This window comes from Leuresthes tenuis, unplaced genomic scaffold (assembly GCF_036924035.1).
Source record: "Leuresthes tenuis unplaced genomic scaffold, fLeuTen1.0.hap1 SCAF_21, whole genome shotgun sequence".
Lineage (NCBI taxonomy): Eukaryota > Metazoa > Chordata > Actinopteri > Atheriniformes > Atherinopsidae > Leuresthes > Leuresthes tenuis.
Window position 1 is genome coordinate 27,629,652 of NW_027325375.1, and position 23,719 is coordinate 27,653,370.

The 23,719-nt window shown below is 40.1% G+C and overlaps 1 protein-coding gene across 1 annotated transcript in view; it reads left to right on the forward strand.

The window, feature by feature from the left end:
* Positions 1 to 23,049, forward strand: part of LOC140279304 (gap junction delta-2 protein-like) — a 34,122-nt gene extending 11,073 nt beyond the window's left edge. Inside the window, exons 3-8 of the mRNA XM_072374423.1 lie at positions 5,708 to 6,563; positions 19,763 to 19,824; positions 21,112 to 21,298; positions 21,404 to 21,575; positions 21,745 to 21,847; positions 21,967 to 23,049. Coding sequence (XP_072230524.1) covers positions 5,708 to 6,563; positions 19,763 to 19,824; positions 21,112 to 21,298; positions 21,404 to 21,575; positions 21,745 to 21,847; positions 21,967 to 22,120 — 1,534 coding nt within the window. The 3' untranslated portion in view covers positions 22,121 to 23,049. The remainder of the gene's footprint in view (positions 1 to 5,707; positions 6,564 to 19,762; positions 19,825 to 21,111; positions 21,299 to 21,403; positions 21,576 to 21,744; positions 21,848 to 21,966) is intronic.
* The last annotated feature ends 670 nt before the right edge of the window (positions 23,050 to 23,719 follow it).

The following is a 23,719-nucleotide window of genomic DNA, read 5'->3' on the forward strand; positions in this document are numbered from 1 at the left end:
GACACTGAACCACCTCAGCTGAAGTCACACGAGTTGAGCTCATGATAAAGTATTCATTACACTTACTCCTGGTGGCACCCAGGCACGATTTTGTCTGTGTGAAACGTGGGCAAAGCTTTAAACTGTTTAACCAGTTTGAGAGTGGAACAAGAATGAGGGGCGTTAGAAAAGAAACGTCTGCACTGTGATAATTAAGCTGCCTAAATTCGAGGCCTGGTAAGGTCTTTATTCATTACATGCTGCCATCAGTAATCAGTGGTGCTTATTATTGAGAGTGTATGGGCGGGAGGAGTATTTTTACCCTGACTCTGCCCACAGATAACACACTCCTTTTGTTTGTTACTAATACACAGGAAAGCTTGAAAATAATTATTTACTCACAATCCATGTGTGAGAGCAAGGGTGTGTGTTTTCTGATGCATCTGCCCGTGTGCCCTGGGCCACTGTTTTCTCTGGAGAGATGGGGCAGCAGCTGTTGTATGAATGAATTGATGTGTGTGTGCGTGCGTGTGTGAAAGCCTCTGGGAGAAACCCAGCTTGGATGTCCAGCTGAAGCACCAGCCAAAGAGCAGCTAACATTAGATTACACACATAATCTTACTGGTCGATCTGCTGCCTGGAGAGTAATTTGAAGGGTTACCCGTGCATTGAAGTAATACATTTATATCTTTCCTTCCTTCTCTTGGTGTCCCTCTAGACATTTATTTTGGCATGTCCTCAAGCTGCTGTTGGTCTTGGCAATTTATGAAAATGCCAGACGCCAGTGATGCAGAACAAAGAGATGAAAATTGGGAAAGAAGTTTCACATGTGAAAACAATCAAGGGACGCAAACGCATTAATTTTCTGTCAAATCCTATTAAGCCTCTTGGACAGTGTGAGGGATTTAGGAGGTCTGTAATGTTGCAGTCATTAGTGTTAACTTGAAGCAAGTCCCCTGGGATGCAGGCGGCTAAATGAGGTGATGAGAGGGAGACTGATGTGGGAGATAATTTACCAACCATTTAGGAACATTTTTATTTTAAGGAGCCATTTGATACAAAATGTTTTTTTCTTCCTAAAACTGAGTCAGCAAGTGAGTCTATTTTCAAATTCTGACCCTTGGATTTGAAACACTTAAAATGATTCAAATTCTTTTTCATCATTCTTGATGGTTATTGAATATTCTGCTGGTTCAAGCCTCTGGGCTGAGGTACCCTGATCTCCTCTAACTTACAGTATTGGCTCGTTATTCTGCAGGACTTAAAACACTGATGTTTGCAGATAACCTCAGTGCACCGCTTTCTGCTAATGCAGCAATCTGCCTCACGCTGATTATCCTGTGATACAGCAGAGGTGTACACACATACGCAGGCACACACAAACAAGCACAGCGCTCAATATATGCAATGTCTTGGGATTCTTTTAATGATAAATATTGCAACAGTGTGGACTGAATGACCAAACATCTAAAGTACTGCACTAATAAAAGTCTACAAGTATGTTGGAGAGTACTGACTATTGAAGTGAAAAAAGCTGCAGTGAGAAAACCGCACTCACAAAATATGTCGCATTGCTAACTTACACTAAAGATTGAACCTTTTCAGTCTATTTCATCCCTATTTATTCCTGACCTGAACTGGGATTCATGCTTGATTCAATCAATCAAAGGCAACTATTATATTTAGAGAATTAGAATTAGTACACAGGTTCTTTCCTGGAGGTTAAATCAAGAGAAGGACCTGTGCATTGTGTCTGATGTTTGTATCATTTTACACAAGGATCGTCTTAGTCTGCAATATAAATATTTAATACGAACACGATGTCGTACTTTGTGTATGACATTAAGTATCAGAAGCGTCTCAAACATTTACATCAATACGTGACTGACTCAAAGACATTAAAAATCTCCTTGAATTATTTACCAAAATCTCTTGAGACGTTTGTTGCTTTTGTCGCTAATTCAAAAAAGAGAAATATTGAACCAGAAAATACAATTTTTCTGTCACAATCTGAGTGCAGTCATTAACAAAAATGAACAAGGAGAAAACTCAAGATGAGCGGATGAATGACTGCGCTGGCGTATGTGAAGGTGTGGATCAGCACGTTTTAATGTTTCCTCTGTGAATCTTGTAGAGACATTAAGGTTTCATTTAGGGCAGAGAAGCAAATAGTCCAATAATCCTCTTCTGTCCAAACATACTTGTACTCTGTGGTTAAGCCTCTGGAGCTCTTATTTGATTTAGAGTAGAATATTTTCATATATGCACTTGGAGAAATGATGAAAAACCCAGTTGAACATGCTGATTTGGGGCACAAAAAATAGATAACACATATTTACAGATGAATAGACTATAATGCTTTGAGATATTTTTATTTTCAGTTCAAATTTTGTATGAAAACAGTCAACCCACATTGTTTTAATGGAACCTTCGCTGATAAAGTTGTGGGTCTCTGCACATTCATTCACTTACATGAATGTTTAAAAGGAACTCAAAGCTGATCCAGTTTATATTTTGAGAGGTTTACTTGATCAAATTCATTAAATGATTTGCTGAACCTATAGATTCAAACAGAGCACAATAAATGTCAAGTGACGACCACCTTAACAAACACAAAATACAAATTTGCTATAAGGTGGACTCCTGGGGATGCAGGCTGCCACTAATAAAGCGCTGGATAAAGAATAGTCTGATATACAGTGTGCATTAGGGTACAGGATAGGCGTGCTCACAGATAAGGAGGATGTGCATAGTCTGCATAGAACATATACTGCATGTATCCAGTTGGTTGCAGAGTGGTGATACACACAGTATCTATTAACTGTAAAATACAAACTATGTGTTTCAAACCATCTGCTGTAGAAACATGATAGAGAAATTGAATTAAGGAAAGCTGCGGTCTTTAAGCTTGTGTTGCGGTAGAGACGTTTGTACAGCAGTCGGACTTTGTTATGTTTAGCCAGTACAGTTAGACATGCTGTACGCTCCCCTTCAGCTCGTAATACAGTTTTTAATCAACATTCAAAGCTGCAGATTCTGACACCGAACATTACATTTTCCATATTCTTAATATTTGCATTTCAATGAGCAGAGCCAGCCACATGTTTCCATCACAGTGTCATGTACGGTATGTGTCAAATGAATCCTTGTGGTGCAGAGAATCATCAGTTTCAGCCCTGCGGTCAAATCCACTGCTGTCAAAGCACCAGAGACTAATCGGGCTCTGTGCAAAGAATCAGACAGCGGCTGAATATCGCCTTGTAAATTATATGCACAATTTAGAAGTCCAATTTATGTTGTATTTTGTTTTCAGAATCAGTGCAGCTTGTACACTCACAGCTGCTCCAAGCACAGGCGGCTGGACATTTTGTTAAAGTCCCAAACATGGGTGACTCTTTGTCTCCTGTGTTCTCGTCATCTATTTCGCACAAAATGCCAACACAGGCATGCTTTTGCAGGTGGAGCAGTCCTAATGCAGCGCTCTGCTCTATTTTGAGCTTGTCTCGTGTTAACACGTTCCTCTGCTCCTCACCTGCCTTACACTCTGCTGTAACAAGCTGTCTCTTCTATCTCCCCGCTCAAAGACGGGAATCACAATTTTGATACAGTTTTCTCCCCTTCTTGGGTGTCTCCGCCCATGTTGTACAACCCAGATTGTCTCCTGTCTTTCACTAATTTGCTCCCTGCCGAGGAAACAGGCCATTGAAGGCATGTGAGGAGATTTTTGAGCGATCATTGGAAGATGGACTTAAAAACAACAGAAGACCTATTTTTTCAAAAATGCACTTAAATTCTCTGAGTTCACACCACCTTAAGGTTTGTGGTCTTTTATAGCTGCTTTTCATCCCAGGTGTCCTCTCTTCTCCCAACTGCCTGTGTCCATTACTTTGCCTTGAGCAGTCCTCTTCTGCTTGGAAACCAGTGTTTTTAAAGTAATTAACTCCTCCTCACAGGGAGAATGTAAAACCTCTGCATTGTGGCAGAAATATTGGGGAGCCCCTCAATGCGCAGGCTTTCCTCACTCATTAGAAAGAGCTGACAGTGCAGCCTTAAAGCCCAAGTCCTCCTCCGCAGTGCCCATTCTGGATCGACACCAGAATGTATCAGTACAGCTCATCAGTCTCTCAGAGGTATAGAACAAAACTACAGCAGCTTCACTCCTCTGTAGTTCTGCTGGTCTCTGGACGCAGCTTTCTCTAACTGCAGCAATGCTTTAATCGTGCTCAATGGGAGGTTTTTAATAAACAGTACCAGTATGGTTCAGCAAAAAGCTGATTACAAATCAAGTATTCTCACTGTTTAAAAAGATTAAACCCCAAAAGCTCATGTGGTGCCTCCCTCTTCTCACACTTGGTTTGGTGGCTCTGTAGAACAAAAAAACACAGTTTTTGTTGTCGTGCTTATTGGTTTACTGTCCTGTTGTCTGTTACGTCAGAAATTTAGTCTTATTTTGTTATTTGGCTTTTTTTTTTACCCAATGTTGCACCTCAGGGCCACAGTAAGTTGGAGGAAAGAAAGAGAAGCAGGTCATTTGTAAAGCTTTTTTATTATTTAATCAGCTTCACAAAACAAATATAGTAAGATAAAGAAATCCACAGATTAATATAAACAAAATATACTACAGTGTAACCTCATGACAGATTGTAAATTATGTACGTTTGTTCATAGAAAAATACCCAATAATCTCCCTATAAAGGCTCAATAACTGTATGATAGCTACATTCTCCTTCCTCGGTCGTCTCTCTGTAAGCTGCTGTCACGCAAACGATGTTTCTTCTCCTGACACTGATGCTTGTGGTGTCTTGATGTCAACAGTAGCTACTCTTGTCAAAGGGGGAAAGGAGGAGTTGGTGGGTGGTGTTAAAACACATGCCTTCAAGCATGGGATCACTGGCTCAAATCCTGTCCTGCAGTCTTTTTCGCTTTTCTACTTTGCTCCCATCTGCTAACGATTAGGAGATGAAAGTACGTAGTTAGGGTTAGAATTACTGTACATGGTTAAGCTGTTAAACGTTAGGATCACACAACTATACGTAGTCACAGATCACACTGTTTAACACCTGATACTGACATACACAACACAACTGCCCACCATAACACAATAATGCCACGTATTGGACAAACGCTCCTACTTTACAGTTTCTGCTGCGATTGGGCAGTTCACATCAATGTTAAAATCAATGTTCATGAATCAATAGGTAATCAGTGAGCACTAGACGGGATTTCCACGTTCTCTCATTTAGCCATGAATCGGCTAAATTCAGGCTACTTTTAGCCCAAGCAGTTTGGTCCTTATAGCTTAATTGATATATCACACGAACAGCTGTAAATATATAAGACGTATGACTGAAGTCTCTAAATCACGCTAAAATCACCAAACACCAACAAGGATTTCAACGTTGACTTTGGTTTCATGATCAATTGGACTTGAACAGAACTTGTTTGCTCTCTCTATAAAGTGTCTTTCTGTTGATCCAAAATGGTTTGGAAATGTAAAGTGACCATAATATAACTTTATGGCTTTGGCTTCTGAAAAAAGCAACGGAAAACACCCAACACCCAATCACCAGTTAAACTGAAACAGGGCCTGCAAGCAATTCAAACAGATAGTCACACCCACATTTCCCTGCTCCTTTGAACATTTGCTCCTTATTAACTAATGTTTTCTCTCTCCTTTCACCCCCCCCCCCATCTCCTGCCCGTTCTTTCTCCATTTGTCTCTCTGCAGGATCCTGCTGACAGTGGTGGTGATTTTCCGTATTCTAATAGTTGGAATAGTGGGCGAGAAGGTGTATGAAGATGAACAAATCATGTTCATCTGTAACACCATGCAGCCCGGCTGCAACCAGGCTTGTTATGACAAGGCCTTCCCGATCTCGCACATCCGCTACTGGGTGTTTCAGATCATCTTGGTGTGCACGCCGAGTCTGTGCTTCATCACATATTCTGTTCACCAGTCTGCTAAAGCGCGTGATAGAAGCTATTCTCTCCTGCATGCCCACATGGATCATCACAGTCACGGTCACCACGGTCGCCATCATGACCATCACGCTCGCAAGCTTCATGCTCGCAACATTAATGGCATCCTGGTGCACCCCGAAAGTAGTAAAGAGGATCATGACTTAGACGTCAAGGAGATCCCCAATGGACCCCGAGGGCTACCTCAGACACACAAAAGTTCAAAAGTGCGACGGCAAGAAGGCATCTCCCGTTTCTACGTCATCCAGGTTGTCTTCCGTAACGCGCTGGAGATTGGCTTCTTGGCCGGCCAGTACTTCCTGTATGGCTTCAATGTGCCAGGGATGTTTGAGTGTGACCGCTACCCATGTGTGAAGGAGGTGGAGTGCTACGTGTCTCGTCCAACAGAAAAAACTGTCTTCCTGGTCTTTATGTTTGCAGTAAGCGGCATTTGCGTTTTGCTCAACCTGGCTGAGCTTAATCACATTGGATGGAGGAAGATAAAATCGGCCATGCGAGGTGTGCAAGCCAGAAGGAAGTCGATCTGTGAAGTGCGTAAGAAGGATGTGTCACACCTGTCCCAGGCCCCAAACCTGGGCAGGACCCAGTCTAGTGAGTCAGCCTATGTCTGACAGAGGCTTCTCTGCCTGGGAGCTCGAGGACCTTTGAAATTTTGGAGAAGAGCTTTTCCCCGGCCTGCTCAATAGGGCACAAAACTGGCCAATATATTCTTAATCAAGAGCACAGACTCTGTGTCGTCACAATGGAACATTAATTAACCAAGTAGAGTTTTTGACACTTGAAGAGAAAATAATCACCTTCCTGTCAAAGGGACATCCGTGTTGCTGTCACACCTAAAACTTACAAATGAACTGAATTTCTGCTCTACCTAGGTGACACTAGGTGCCTTCAAAGAACCCGAAAGATAAAACTGAGCAATTACAAATAATATCGAAATACTGTAAAGACGGGCTGAGATTGAATTATCTGAGGGTTTTTATCATTTGCCTTTGCTGTAAGTCAGAAAAAATATTTTCCATGGATGTGTGCATATGCAAGAGCTTAAGCGTGTGCATGCATACGCATGTGTGTGTGTGGGAAAAACCGCTCGTCTCTGATTTAAGTCAGAAAACTGAATGCTAAACTAATCTGAACTACTGAAAGAAAGGTAATGTTATTTCTCATTGTCCAGAGTGTTTGAGAGAAGTCACTCAGTGGACAAACAAAAGCACCTTTTTTAAACCAACACCAAAACTATCAGCACTAAAATGATCAACATAAACTGGAACACAGTATTTGTTGTTGGTGTTGCAGGCTTTTTGGAAAAATATGTCACCGTTTTTCAGGTTTTTTTGTTTTTTTTGCATTAGTGTCAGTGAGATAACAGACTGACAGGGACCTGGGAGCTTTTGCCCAAATTGAGACACGAGCTGTATTGTCAGTGGGTTACATTTTATTTCCAACCATGTATCTGTACTCTGCATTACTCCCAGTGCCTGCAAGGCATGCTGTTTACTCTGAAAAGCCACTGAGAAAAGTTGTGAAGAGTGTGGTGTTGTCTCCACTTCAGCTTGTAAAATGTGACTGCCGTCGAAAGCTTATGAATGGAATTTCATGCAGACCTTTTATGTTAAACAGGTAAAGTGATGTAGTCACAGATATTTGAACATGTAACCTCAAGCTTTTTTTCACAAGCAGATTTGGTGCCATATTTCGAAGTTACTGTACATAGACAAATGTAGTAATTACATTTAGCCTTTCCCCTAAGCGGTATAGATAGACTTGTGGGTGGTTTGGGTGGTTATGAAGATTATTCATAGATTTTCAAGCTTTAACAATATGTATCATTAATGTGCTATTTGTTATGCCTTCACCCACTGATGGAGACTATATGTTCCAGAAGTGTTTTCCCCTCTTTGGACTTTGAAAAAGGCATGTTACCGAAGCATTAATAGAATGGATAGATTATGACATGTAACTTAAAAAAAAAGAGACTGTTTTATTTATTTGCATCCTGCTCCTGTGAAATGTAATAGTCAGCATGCATTAAGATGAAAAATATAAAGTGATACGAACAAAGAATCTCATTATGGGAATACTGAAAGTTATTACCTGAAAGGTGCCAAAATTGCAGCAATAATAATGATATATATTATGTGAAAAAATGTAAATAAATGATTATGCAGTGATTTTGGCTGTGTTGGGTTTTAAAATGAGGTCATAATTACAATGTATTGGTGCCATTTTACTTTTACACCGACGTGTTATCAAAGGAAAAGTGACAGTTACTCATCAAACACACAAATCTTTGATTTACTACATTTTTACTTTGTGATGCATTAATGTGTAGGTAGCCTATTATTTTTCATATATAGTCTGAGTTTGGTGCAAACCATGAAAAGAATAATGGAATTTGATCTCTTAACCTTTTGTGTCTTATTTTTTACTTTCCTTTTGGGCGATGATAATCAGAATCAGTGCTTTTCTCACAAAGGGCTGTGGTTACACGCCATGATAAAAGCATGAAAGTTTGAACAAGTAATGACATAACACATAGTTTCTTTTAGCATTACACACCTAAACTGAGTGATAGAGATGGTTTAGGTTGGTTTTCTTACACAAATGTTCCATAAGATACAATTTAGTCACAGAAAAAAAAGCTCCCCCAAATGGGAAAACAAGATATTAAAGGGATAATGTTGCTGCATAGAAGTACAAAGTAGCAAAATAAACAAGTCCAAACACAGAGTGTAAGCATTTCTTTACTTTCCCCCATGGGTGGTGCACAGGACAGCGTGGTATCACTGTAACTGTTATACTGCGTCTCCTCATGCTTCTCGCTGTAAGTCCACCACAGTGTTGAGTACAATGCATCACTTTCAGCCCACAGACTCAAAACCTGTTTTAACATTTATTATTCAACGCAGAGAAATGATACATCTCTGAGAATACATCAGCACTCTCTCTGGGCTTCTGTTGATGAATTATAGATATTTATTCTGTTAATTTCCATGATGTAAGACGCCTGAGTCAAGAAAATCTACTTTCGCAACTTTTATATCTATGCTGTGAAAATACGAGGCCCCTTATATAATGTTTCGGACACCCACTTGTGTTTCCTAGACTCATCGTGACTCATACAGTAGGTAGGTGAGTTATTATAGATGGGACCTGATAATTTCAGTAATGAGCAAGGTTACCGAGGGAGAGAAGAGAGAGGTGTGGGGGCAGTGAACCTTTTAGCGTTATTAAACCTTCAGTCAGTGCAGGCAGCATATGGCTGCGTCCTGGGAAATGAGACTAAAGGAAGAGAAACAAGGGTGATGAGGAGTGTTAATAAAATTGATTGTCTGATAGGATGTAAAGTAATGAAGGTTGGGGTTATTCATTCACTTTAAGGCCACTCTATGTTCTTCCTGACATGTGGCGGCTGACGCTGTTTTGTACATGTCTACGACAACGCTCAAACGTGCACAAACACAGCCCATTAATGCCTAAACAAAAGCACTGCTGAGGATGTGACCAGGCCGGTTGCTGTGGTGACAAGAGGGCAGTAATGATGTTAAGCAGCACAGAGACTACAGCAGTGGGGGGGCTGAAGCAGCACTGCACCATCTCTCCTGCCGTTGCGCCACAGTGCCACATCAACCTACAGCACACACTCAAGTGCAGACTCATTCATGGTGAAAGTTAGACGCATGCTGTGCCGAGCGTTCTGCTGCAGTGCTGCAGCTGCAGTACAAGTGTGAGCTGAGTAAAAGGTGAGTATAACTACCAGCTAAAGATAGCCTTAGTTATGGCTTATTGCCCGTGTGTTACATTATATAATGAAAACTTATTAATTCGCTGTAGAGAACGAATAATCAAGCAAAAACTGCATCATTAGGAAGTTTTAACACGTTCTAATCTATATTCAAAGAGCTTTGACTCAACACCCACACACTGTACTCTCAATGTTGTGGTCTCTGTACAGAGCATTAGATATAGCACAAATAAAGAAACTTAAAGAATTCATTGCACCTGCCTACTTATTTATTGAAGCATGCAAGTAGGTTTGAAACAGCTCTGTGTAATCACAGGAATGAAGATTAAAGATGTAAAGAAATGTAAGTTATGCACACATACTGGACCACAAACAGACCAGAAACATTTGCAAACTAACACAATTTTAGCTATTTGCTAGAACATATTGAAATACATAATGAAAACTGGGCTAAACTGCAGATTTTTAGCTTTAATTGGAGGGTATTTACATCCAAATCAGAGGAAGGATGAATATGATTAATATGTACTGTAGCACCAATGCAGTCAAGATCCCCCAATGAAGTGAGGCCCCCTCAGGTGGCAATAATTACATGAATAAATGTATAGATGATAATTTATGATAATGATAGATCAAGAGATAATCCATGACTAACATCTTGAGAGCATGAGGAGTCTAATGAGATTCAGCCAAATGCTGCAAAGTTGATTGGACACACAAGGCAAATGGACAAATGACCTAAAACATGTGGTTAATGCAGCTGTCTGCAAAGGATTCTTAACCGAATTCAACATTTTATTTATGATCTAATCAATATGTCCAATTACGTTTGTGCTCATGGAAAAACAGGATTTTACACATTATAGAGCTCTAATCTCTAATCCCTCCATCCAATTCAGATGGAAATGCACCACTTTTAGTCCATATTCATTATTCATAACTGTGAAATGATTATGCTTAACAACTAAACCAACAAAAACTGTATCTATGTCAAAATATTTAGGCTGTGCTGTGTATTTATAGATTTAATAGGTAAAAAACACACCTACATCTGTTAATCTGCTGTTTGCTATGAATTTAAAAACTGCAGCGTAACACATCCTCTTTTGTTTTTAGTTGGAGGTGCGCCACAATAATCTTAGACAATAACATTGCCACAGTTTAATCAAAGCATTAAAATGACCATAAAATAAAAGAAGAAGCAAATTACAAAAACGTGGCACTGACGATAAGCTGGTCTCCAACTAGGTTGCCGTGGTGATCACTGTGTATTTTACAGATGAATGCACTCACATGATCACCCTGATCTCTCATCAGGAAGCTGACCTTCATGATTCCAGTCATTTACTCTCCAATATGCTTGCTCTACAGTGTCATGAGTCAGAAGTCTGGATCATTTTCATTCCACAAACATGCCACAGATGCTGCTGCCTGATTTCTTTAGATTTACCTTTAACTATCTCACATTTGTTTGTAGATCTATGATGGTTTAGCGTGTCGCTTGTTTTGGTCACAGTCTATTTTAAGACTTTAATTATTTTGTCATTCTGAGAAAGCAGATAGAGCTTTTGTTCTCACAGATGAAGTTGGACCATGAGCTCAAAGCACAGGCTGCATAGAGGAGGTGGAGGTAGACAACGCGTGAACTGCTCTCAGTCTGGCATTTGGAGATACTATTTTGGCCTTCTCAGACTGAGAAGTAATCATATTTGGACAGGATGGTAGAGTCATATTTGAAGCCTGATTTGATTTAAAAACTAATCAAAAGAATTAAAAAAAATCTTTTTAGGCCTACTTCTGTGTACTGATCAGAAGGAGCAGATCTAAGTATTTGATCACTGAAGTCAGTGCTTGTTGAGTGGGAGTGTATTGGTGCAAAGGACAATTTGAATCCTGCACCTAGTCCATGTTTTATATACAGCTGATGGGTCTCTCTGACTTGTGTTGATTTTCCTTTTCTTCTGGCTACACAGATCCCTCTTTGTGAGTCCTTCAGTGTAACTCTAAGTAAACTCTAACAGCTGCAGCCCGTCAGTTGTTCATTTCAGATCTGTGGATCATATACTATGACTGATTATCTTTTGCTAATCTATTACAGAAACCCCCCCGGCCTCTTCATCAAAAGTTCTGCTGCTCTGTGACTTACTATCCTCAGCCGATTTATTAATATCCCATGGATAAGACAGCTCAAGGAAGGGAATCATTTCATTATTCCTCTTCTGTGTTCCTGTAATATTTCCCTCTCTGCCACTTCACTCACTCATAAAGATGAAATAGGAGTTGACTTATTCCTCTTAGGAGCCTGCTCCACTTCCACTCTCCTAATGGCTCTGGCCATCAATTTGCGTCAGTTTCTATTCTGCTCTCTGCAAGTGACTTGGTCTCCTTTTGTGATATCCCTGCTTGGCACAGTCTCTCTACTCTTCCTCCCTCTCTGTCTCCATCTGGTCCTCTCCTGCTCCACCTGACTCACTCCCCTTCCACTGTTTCCTCCACCTCCACATTCTTAGTCTGCCCTCCTGCCATCCTCTGACCTTCTCTGTCCTCACTCATATAGCCCTGCTCTGGCTTTTCCTCCTGGATCTCAACTGATATCACAGTTCCTTCCACTCATTCCTTTTTTCACACATTGTTTCTCCTCCTCTTTGTGTTTATCTATCAGAGTTGCTGAAGCCAAAATCCACAGATTTTTCTTTTTTCTCTCACCACAAAGGGCTTTCGCACCTGCTGACAACAGCAACCGACAGTTTACCAGCTCTATTGCTGCTGGCTTGACATCGAACTAGCTCCTCTCACGGCTGATAATCCTAGAAATATGACAAATAAAGCTTGCAATGTCTGGGATTTGTCTGATTGCAAAATTCAGAGCGGTACACTTCATCCACCCCAGATTTATAGACCTGGACATGAATGATGTTGCATCTTATTGGAGTAACTCGTCATTGTGAGGCAGATTTGGGGTATATCTTACAACTACCTCAACCAACTATGCAATGCTTTTAAATCTGAAAACATTTGTGGATTTTTTTCCTAATCCCATGGTGGCCTGGTAGTTGAGATAATGAGACAGGATTTATTGTTTACCAGAATTCTCCTAAGAATCTCTTATCCACAGTACCAAAACCTGTTTATTTTAGCCTAGAGCATTGAAGCAGTTACTGAATTTGATGTTTAAAAAAACAGCCTTGAATTGAAGGGCTTAAATTTCCTGTTTATACTCACCAAATTCATTGTTGGCCACTACAGCAATATATCCAGGGATTGTGAACACTACAGATTTTGTGTGCATGCTGTCCATCTAGGACAAACCTGACTTTACACCACTACTTTCCTGGTGCTTCCTAAAGGTTGATCATGTGAAAAGATGTGGGTTATATGATAACGTTGTTTTACTAATCCAGCATGGTTGTAAAATCTGTGTATTTTATGTAATGGTTTTAAGATGAGGACAGTCCTTGCATACACACAGTTGTTCCAGTTTCCCCCTCCACATTCAGCCCCCTCCTTGGCATTTCTACCAGATCAATACACAGAGGTCACATAAATTAAGGCTAATTTTACAACAGTTAGCATGTAGCTGACACTCATTGGCTGTGTGCAGTGAAATCAGTGAGTTAGGATGCAGATGTGTCCACTGCAGCTATAACTTTGCTATAAAACATTATAATATACAAAAAACACTACAGGCGCACAGCTAAACCTACAGAAAAGGAAGGGTAGTATAATCTAAATGGAAATATAGCCAAGTTATTACTGTAAGACAGATGATTTTTTACTGCACAACTAGCTCATGTCTCATAGCAATGGAAAAGAACATTTGTATATACAAATAGGAGTCACAGTTTAGGGAGTCAAGAGTGTTAATATAAGTGGTTAGGATACCAAACTGCACACTGCATCTCTAAGAAAAATCCCTGCATTTGGAAATTCTCCTGTCATCGAGCACTTTGACAGTGTTTCTTCTATACATACATCTGAAGCCCCAATGTGCAAATGAACCAACATTTGGAATAGCTGGACTGCATGTATTATGCTCATCGGCACAGATTCAATTACTTCATTTCAGTTGACAGTAAGAAAAACTGATGTTTCCCTCTGTGTCCAACCAATGTTTCGTCCTAATGGGTCAGAAACAACTGGACCACCTGCAGTTTTAATCTATATGTCTTTATTCACCCACACATCTTGTCATTCCTTCGTATACTTCCTGCTGTTAATGATCTGGGAAGTGCATGAACAACCAAGATAAAGAGCTGATTCTGGACACAGATCAAAGGTTTATCTTTTTGTTTATGACACTGTATAGAGCTTCAAATGATGTACAAAGTCTTTTCTGAATAATTCATATTGATAAATATTTTTTCCAGTCACTGTCCGTCAAAGTAATTGCAGAATACTGTAGGCTATGCATGAAATGTTTGAAATTTATGAAAATGAATAAACAACAACAGCAATCACCGTTCCTTTTCAAGTCAGTATGCAGAGAATCACTTCTAACAGTGCACAATCATGTCAACATTTTGTGTCATACTGGCACTCGGCCATCGAAGCCATTACAGGAATATGCAAACAAAATGAATGTCCTGTACAGAGAGTGGAGCTCATGCATTAACAAAGGTTGAAAGAACAAGTAGCATCCAATCTTTGATGCTGTTGGTCCCATGATAATCATAACGTCAAAGAAGTGTTTTAGATATTAGCATCTCTCCAGTCTTGCCAAATTCCCCTTTATCATTAGATTATTTATGTTTCAGTTGTTCTTCAAAGTGAAAGGCATAATTCACAGATGCTATCTTTTTGTTCAGTCGTAACAATGAAAAAAAAAGAGTTTATAGCCATGCTAGCAGTTCAGCACACGCACAGTAGTGCTTTGATTCCAGTGCAAACATCTCCATGCTGTGTTCACTCTGACTAATGTTAAGCAGGTACTGCAGCCTCTATTCAAAAAATGTTGGGTCACTATGTAAAATGCAAATGAAAACACATGGAATATTGAACGTGAGATATTCTAATTATTAATTAGATTAATTGGCAACAGATTAGGTTAAGAAAGAGCACTTTACAGAGGCAGAGTCTCTCAGAAGTAAATATGAGCAGAGGTTCAGCAATCTGCAAAAAACTCTACAAAATGTGGATATTTTTCAGAGTAATTATTCTCAACATAAAATAGTGAAGACTTTAAATATTCCATCATCTACAGTACCTGATATCATGTAAAGCTTCAGATAATCTGGATAATCTCTGAAGGCAAGGGCCCCGTCTCGTCAGCCTTCTGGCAGCACTGCATTGAAAACAGAAATGACTCTGTCATAGAAATCACTGCATGGGCTCAGGAACACTTCCAGAAGTCATTGTCTGTGAGCGCAGTTTACTGTGTCATTCACAAATGTAAAGAAAGAGGAATTCTGTTTTTGATTATCTTTTACACAGCGTCCCAACTTTTTTATTAGCATTGGGATTGTAATGTATGTGTTGAACATCTTACTGTAGCGTGTTAAAATGCCATTTGCTCATCTGCATCAATCCACTGACCATAAATAAAGATAGATGACCAAAAGACTCATAGAAAGTGAAACAAAAACATCCCATTAGCCTCCTGGTGACTGGCAACAGTACATGTCATTAGCCCCACCCCCTCCATGGACAAACTAAAAGGTTTTCTAAAAATTTCTTTAGTAAACTTTTCCCAAATATAGTTTCCACAATTGTAGGTAGTTCTTCTCTTGCTCGTGTATTTTCAAGTTTGCAGCAGTTCTGATAAAATAGATTCTAATTAGTTATTTGATGTTTTAAAAGGGGTTGTGATGTCATGACTTACATTGATTGACAGCTGCGGTGAGAGTCGAACATAGAAGAGTAGTAGAGGGATTGTCATCAGATTTTCAGGGATTTGGTAACAACCAATGAACAGACTAATGAAAGTTATGTTGGTAAAAGGTCAACAAACATACAACTGATCCTGAGGGGAACATGAATATCATTAAATTATTATCATTATCATTATCATTAAAAAACTGCCATCCCTGGAGCTGTGCTGTCTCAAGTCATGCTGTCAGATAAACTCTTATATCTTATTTATTCATCTATCTATTTTTGACCACAGACTTTTATCCCTGTAAAAGTCAGAAACCACTGAGATAGAGTTTATGGGACATCTGACAGTTTTCCAGCCCTGAAATAGGACTGGACTTGAATTATTCAACTCTGAGATTGAAAACAACAGAACCCTGAATCACATTTCTCTATTTTTTTCTTCTTCTCTATTTTTAAAGTTTCTTTTTTTCATGTCTAACAGCGTCAGATTTTACACCAGTGTGACATCACCGGGTGGCTCTTTTTCAATTAGCAGCTCTCAGCTTGATCACAAGTACCCACCAGTATGTCTGTTTACCTCAAGTTAAAATAGAATAAATCGTGATGAATCTGTAAAAAGTTAAACATAGAGGGCAATATACCATATTAAGCACATCTTAAACAGAGACTATGTTGGAATCACACCAGTCAAAGTGATAATGAGTTCACAGACCACCCCTATTAGATTGATTTTATTGTCCGCTCTACTAAACTAAACCATCTGCATTTTTGTCATCTTGTTCAGTAATTTCACAAAATTTGCATGCAAACACAGAAAAATGGACAGACACAGTATATAAACACCTGGGAGTTATTGCTGCTGTACAGTTGTGGTCTCCAGGAGGGCGTTCTGCCATGATGACACAAACAATCTGTGTGAAACAGTAAGTTGATGCTATCTGCCACCCTGAGCCACCAGATGTTGCTAGAGTGCAGGAACAACCTGTAAACTCAGCATCAAGAATGAAAATGCTGCAAAAAAAAACAGCCTGGAGCTCTTAGTTGTTTGATCGACTGCATTTGGCAGTGGTCCATTTAAAAAAAGGACAGTTGTCGTCCGGTTATGAAATCAAGTGATAGATAACATAAAATTCAGCAGAAGCGGTTACCACAGTTGTTCCCACTTGAGCTGTAAAAAAGTTAAACACAGAGGTTGAGAGTATTTCCCTTTTGCTGTTTTGCTTAGAGCTCAGCCACATGTGGAATTTATCATCTTTGTGTACAGTCAACATTTGCAGGTTTCTTGAATAATTTTCCCACACAGAGCTGTGTTTTTTGTTTTTTTTACATGAACTTTGCTTGAAGATTACTTAAACAAAGAAGAACAAATCAAGCCATTAAGGCGTGTGCTTTCTATTCTACTCACTTAGCTGCACAAATAGCACTAAACTTAAACCAAGAATGTGACGCTATGTGATGTGATGTCAGCAGATGGCTGCTCCTGGTGTTTTATGCTGTTGTTGTGCAAGAAAAAAGGAAAAAAATCCACTAAAAAAATACCTGGACCCTGTGTTTTTGTGTAAATATCAGGGTCATGTGTGGGTGTAACTGAAAATCAATCACAGGACATGAGGTCAAACATATCTGACATGTCCCAGCATTTCCTAACACATACATTTTCTTGACTGGTGGGCTCAGCCGATGAGACACGCCACAAGCTTCTGACAGTGTGATCACGTCTGATGCCATCATTACATGTGAAGGGCCTGTCAGGTCCTGACTTGTCGCTGCTGTTGGAGGATGACAGGAAGGAATGCTGTCTCCTTGTTGTTGTAAAAACTGTCTGAAGCTTCCCTGCACAAAGATGAGAGTCAGCTCCGTCTGTCAGGATTTATATGTGAAAATATCAAGAACAGATTTTTGAGGTCTCATGACCTGCTCTTCTTTCTGTGCCCCATCATGAAACTCAGTGGAGGAGGGGATTCACATCTCACCGCCGTCTCTTTCACTTTCAGGCAGCTTTGAAAACCCACAAACATCAGCAGTTTGAATATATTGAATAAATGATTTGAAACATGTGTGTCACTGCCCGCTAACTGCTGAAACTCCCTTCCCTGTGCTCGTCAAACTTCACTGTTCTGGAGGATTTTGTCACCCCTCCTCCCTTTTTTCCTCATAGTCCTGTCCCGTTCTCCAGTGGTAGAGGGAGAAATTTGGAGAATTCTTTTCAGTGACCACACCACACTCTCAAGTCACATGCCATGTTTTTCCTTCCCTTCCTTCTCCTAAATAAGGAATTACAATTTGCGAGGGGAAAAAGAAGGAAGAGGATGGGGCGGGTCACAGAGTGAAATGAGAGGACCTTAGGGCGTATCTCTCTCTTGCTCTCTCTCTGTTGAATGTGGTGAAGTCATATACTTCAGACAGGCGGTGTTTGCTGTATTTATGTTGCAAGTACACTGCACTGCGTTGTAGAGGAAGACGAGAAGCAGGAACACAGCAACACGAGCTCTAGCTTACCTGTATTCAATTGAAAGCAACTGCGCAAAGTAAGTAAAACTCCTCTTGTTCTCTTCTTGGTTTCCTCATGTGTCTCCGTTTTTTGGATTTTCAGTGGCAGTCAAAGGATTTCTTTGTTGGCTCGTGGAACTTGTGAAATTCTTTGCAGGAAGCATGAAAGAGAACAATATGTCATGCACCCCACCCCTCCTCACTCTCAGTCTGCTTCTCTCTAGCACATGTGTAATGATTCTCAGGCTCAAACTAAACACTAAGTTAATGTTTAGTTATTCCAGTGCAGATTAAATGCCATCTGCATTTTTGTGTTTCTTATCTACCTTTTCCCCTCTCTTTGTGCTAACAGCATGTGAGGCCCAACAGTTTGAGAGAATATGAACTTTCTCAGCCTCTGACTGTTTAAATATGTTTAATCTATTCATTTAGAATTTGCTCGGAACACCAAGCTCCTCATTCAGGAAATGATAGTATTGTTTAGTGTGACATTTACAAAGTGAAGAGACTTCCTATCTTAAATGATAAGGCAGAGATATAGAAGACAAGATTAGCAATTGTGCGTGAAAAAGGGGAAAAAAGCGCAGAACATTGCCATGAAGATTGAGGTGAACTTTTTAATCCATTACACTGTGACCACAGCTCTGAGATGATGAAGCGGTCTTAAGAAACTCTGTTGAAATAAAAGTAAAAGTAAGTTGTGAAACACCTTTCAACGGATAACTCCAAGTTACCATGATATGAAAGTGTAAGTCTTTGGGTGGGGAATAACGGGAGCGATGAATGAGAAATAAAAGAGTGACAACAGGAGTAGCATCTGAGTAAGAGCTGCGCAGTGAGTGAAGTGGAGAGAGGTGGGTTTTCTCAGGGCAACGGTCAGTTATAAAGAAGTGATACAGTGTTCAGATAAAGCTAAGGACAGGTAGAAAAGAAGATGTAGGTTAGGAAAGCAAAGAATCCCCCCTTTTTTGGGAAAATAACAGTGACAAAACAACCAGGAGAGGTTTTGCTTTGGGATTTGCCTTGAAACAAAGAAACACATTATAATCTGGTACATTGAGACAGTTTACAACAAACCACAAGACATGTCAAAGTACAAATATCAGTCAGTTGCATAAGTTATCTATAGCAAAGATTTGGTAAATGTGATTACACAGGCATGTTACAGAAGCCTGAAATCTAATTTGGTAAATGGTAACATGTGATATGAGCGGAGGAGGATAAAGTCCAGATGTCTTAAAAAAAGGGTTGTAGATAATCTGATTGCAACACATTTAGAAATATTATTGACGCTTGTAGCTTGACTTCGGGTAACCATAGTGAGCTCAAACACAATGACTAAATATGTAAATATATCACATTATGCTTATATGTATAAATCACCTCAGTAACCTCAGTGGCAAACAAAGCATGGTGTGGGGGTGGGAGCTGTGACTTTATGATTACAAGATGTTCCAAGGAAACATTAGGCCACTCCCTGTTTAACCTGAAAGCGCACTGCTCTGTATATAATTTTCCATACCCCCCAATCAAACACCTGAACACACACCTGGCCCGAACAATCTGTGCTGGGAGCAGCTTACAATAAAACTCACAGGAAATACGACATTGCAAATGCTCGATGTTCTTAAAAAGCACATCACAGGATGACGTCTGGTGAGTGAGTCAAAGTAAAGGTCAGACAAAAGGGTTAATCCCAGCGACAGTCTGACGACGTCATCCCTGATTGTTCATTCAGATACGTCCTGATGTTTGCAGCTGCAGGATGTTACCCGGGCGTGTCAGGACAGCACAGATGGAACTCCTCTGATTGAGAAACAGTTTGGATGTTTTGCTTGACTCTTGTTGGCTATAACACAATGTCTATGGAATAACTTAGAGGACAGGAAGCGATTTGTCGTCTACAACCACATAACCACTGCAACCACAAATAATGAAAAAAGAGACAATGCACATCCAAGTGGAGGACTTGTCAAACTATCAACACTTATTGTGTAAGACTGACATGCCTGTGTTTTGCAAGAGATTTAATAGGTGTGTCTTTCTGCCATAAATGGATAAACATACTTCGCAGTGCTTACTGAACTCAGTTTCCTGAACAAATAACAAAAATTACTCTGTTCCCAAAGGCCTATAGTTCAAAAGTATATAGTTTCCATGTATTGGCTTAAGAATATCATACCATAAATTTGCTCCGTGCACATTCTTTGGTTGGAGGTGAAGAAAACTGCAAGTTGGAGGACTTTTCTATAAATTACAAACATCTCCTGGATTCCAGGAAGTCCAGAAATGGTTGTGCTGTGTAAATCAATGATCTACATCTGAGAGTGCATCAAGGTGGTTAACACATCTTATTGATTTAACCGGCCAGAAGCGGGGTTAGTTCCTCATTTCTTAAAGGCCGTTTCCATAGTAAGCAGCAGTGTGTTGTTTCCATGGTGAGCAACAGTGTGTTGTTTTGTTTAGATTCCTGTATACACATCGCTACCTTTGTCAGGAAGGGGGGGGGGGAGTGACAGCTGTATGAGCAAACAGGATGCAGGGAGCAGGGCGGTTCTGCTGAAGCCAACAGGAAGTTCAAACAGCATTAATAAGTGAGATAGGCCAACCATAATTACTTAGAACAGCAGAGCTGTAATTCTACAATAGATCATAGCATTTTAATTCACACTGTGCACATTGTCTTTGTTATATAATTACACTGGCTGGATAATGGAAATACCAAGGGTCTTTCTGAATGTTGTGCACAATGCATTACACAAACTTGAATACGCTTGGTTGTTTTATGGAAAAGCAGACACACTCTGTAACCCTCCACCAAACTCTCCACCAAGAAGCAAAACTTCAAACAACAAAACATTTGAACTATTCAAATTCAGTTCTCTTAGAAAACATTTTCTAGAAACAGAACACACAATAGAAAAGCATTCCTGCACACGAAGAACAGAATCACTAAAAACCCTGTTTGTTTTGACTGCAGGCCAAGAGTTTGGCCGTGAATTCTGCTTCTGTTAAATATGCATATTAAAAGCAGACACAATGCAGTGTCTGGGACTAAAATTTGAAAAGCTACCAATCTATCTAACACTAACATTCCCTCCACACAGGATCAACATGGCAAACAGAGGTCCCGCTTATGGTCTGAGCCGTGAGGTTCAAAGTAAGATCGATAAGAAATACGACCCAGAACTAGAAGAGAGGCTGGTGGAGTGGATCGTTGCCCAGTGTGGTCCTGGAGTTGGCCGACCCGAGCCAGACAAGACTGGCTTCCAAAACTGGCTCAAGAATGGATGTGTGAGTGTTGGATCTGCATAAGTGGGATTATCTCAATAAGATTATCTCAGTCTCAGTGTAATTTACATTAGTTGTGGTATAATGAAACATATTTGCTGATTCTAGGTGCTCTGTGAGCTCATCAACAGCCTGGAAGGAGCCAAAAAACCAATCAAGAGCATCAAAAACTCCACCATGGCCTTCAAGCAGATGGAGCTAATCTCTATGTTTCTAAAAGCAGCTGAAAACTACGGAGTCGTCAAAACAGACATGTTCCAGACTGTAGATCTCTTTGAAGGTAAAAACAACCAGTAGTCTCATTTGCGTTGTAACAGTGGAGCCTTGTTAAGTGTTTTGTACACTTACTGTGGAATAAATGACGGTTTGAAGCTGTGCTCAGTGGTGGAAAGCACACTTCCATCTATTCCCTGTATTTGAATTCATGTGAGACTGTTGCATGTCTGCAGGCAAAGACCTGGCTGCTGTCCAGAGGACCCTGATGGCCCTGGGTAGTTTGGCTGTCACAAAGGATGATGGGAACTACAAAGGAGATCCCAACTGGTTCCATAAGTGAGTTTGAGTGTTTTCCTGCTCATATATTAGCGAGTCTATCTGTGGACAGATCAAAACCAAAAAAAGTGAGAGGAATAACATTATGGACTGAAAGACGTGTGTTTGTGTGTGAGCAGAAAGGCGCAGGAGAACAAGAGAGATTTCTCAGATGAGCAGCTGAGCGAGGGCAAGAATGTCATCGGCCTGCAGATGGGCACAAACAAAGGAGCATCTCAAGCTGGCATGACGGGCTATGGACGGCCGAGGCAGATCATCAACAACAACCCCTGAACCAGAGCAGTGCTTAACCCGCCCTCCGTCTGCCCTCTGAGAGGCCTGTCAGCAGGGATGATGAAACTCTGACTCTTATCTTGGCCTTGAGGAGAGAAGCGACCAGACTGTTATCATGACTTAACTGGACCAAAAAAGAGACCAAATAAATCATGTGCACATAAGCAACACACTCCATGCCAAGCAAATTCACATACATACAGTCGAGACCTTCAGCTGTACAACTAAAACATCTCCAAAGCTTTAAACATTGTACGTTGTACTTCACTCTGTTAGGCTCTTTGTCAGTCAGACTTTTCTGATGCTTTGAAGCCTTGCATGTTTTAACCCATTACCTTAAAACCTTTATATCACTGCAGACCGCAATATCCAATTGATTTCTTACCTTTCGAATCATTTCAGCTCACAGTTTGTTTTTTGTTTACCCGCAAGGGTTGCCCTTGTGACAACGTGGCTATCAGTTCTTGAATGTCAGAGTGTCATTGAATTTACCACCGGGGGATAGTTTTGAAAATGCAGTAATAATGCAGCCTTGAAAAGAAAAATATGTCAAACAGCAAATTGAGAAAATAATCATGTGGGACAGATTACATTTCTCAAGCATGCATTGAGTCTGCAGATTCACTTGAATGAAACTGAAGAAAGAACGTTTGTTTTGAAGGTGAGGTGTGTTGCCTGCTGTGGTCTACAGAAACAACAAGCCAATAGATCAGTGCAGTCATCTCTAAGTACATTTAAAAGCTGAAATGCTTGTTTGGACAGAAAACAGGATTGAGAAAAACATGAAATACAGTTGTGTTGTTTTCTTTTTTACAATATTTACATCTCAGTCTGCAGTTAGTTGCTGTCAGTGAACGGATTTCTAATCAAAATGTTGGACCGTTTTTTTAGAGTTTGATTTGAAATAAAGATTGATTTAACTTTTCAAAGGTTTCTAGTGTTTTTGGTCTTTACACATAATGTTGTGTGACTCTGTTTTCTTATAAAATGGTACCAGGTACACAGTTAAAGGAATGAAGCCACGTGCTGAAGCCGCGGTAACCAAGTCTTTAAGCATGAACTGTACTCCTTAAAGTCCAAAGAAGATGATGAGGAGAAGCTGTGAAACGGGAAACTCAGCTTGGATGAGAGAAACAGGTTTTACAGAAACAACAGGGTCAAATGCTTCTATGAAAAAAGAAACTTCCAGATGGATTCACAGGAGATGACGGTGGCTGAGGTCAGAAACAGAGCAGGTTAAGAAAGATGAGGATTTGAGAAAGCAGAGAGGATTTCCTAAGAAATGTAGTGATCATTGAAGATAGAGGGTTGAAAAATAGACTTCCTTTTCCTCTTTCCTTGACCCACAAAATGGTGACAGGATACTGGGTAAGCACTTTTACAAAGAGGTAAATTACACTATTGTTCACTCATCAGAAGCCAACATGGACTTTACAGCATGCAGAGGCACAGTGAGCAGCTTTCTGTCTCCAGTGGAGGATAAACATTCTTATGATGTGTATTTATTCAAATTTATCATTTTCACAATGAAAAGCATTATATATTTCCCCTTTTTAGTTCCTGTTTAGGATTGTCCAGTCACACATTACATCCTTCAAT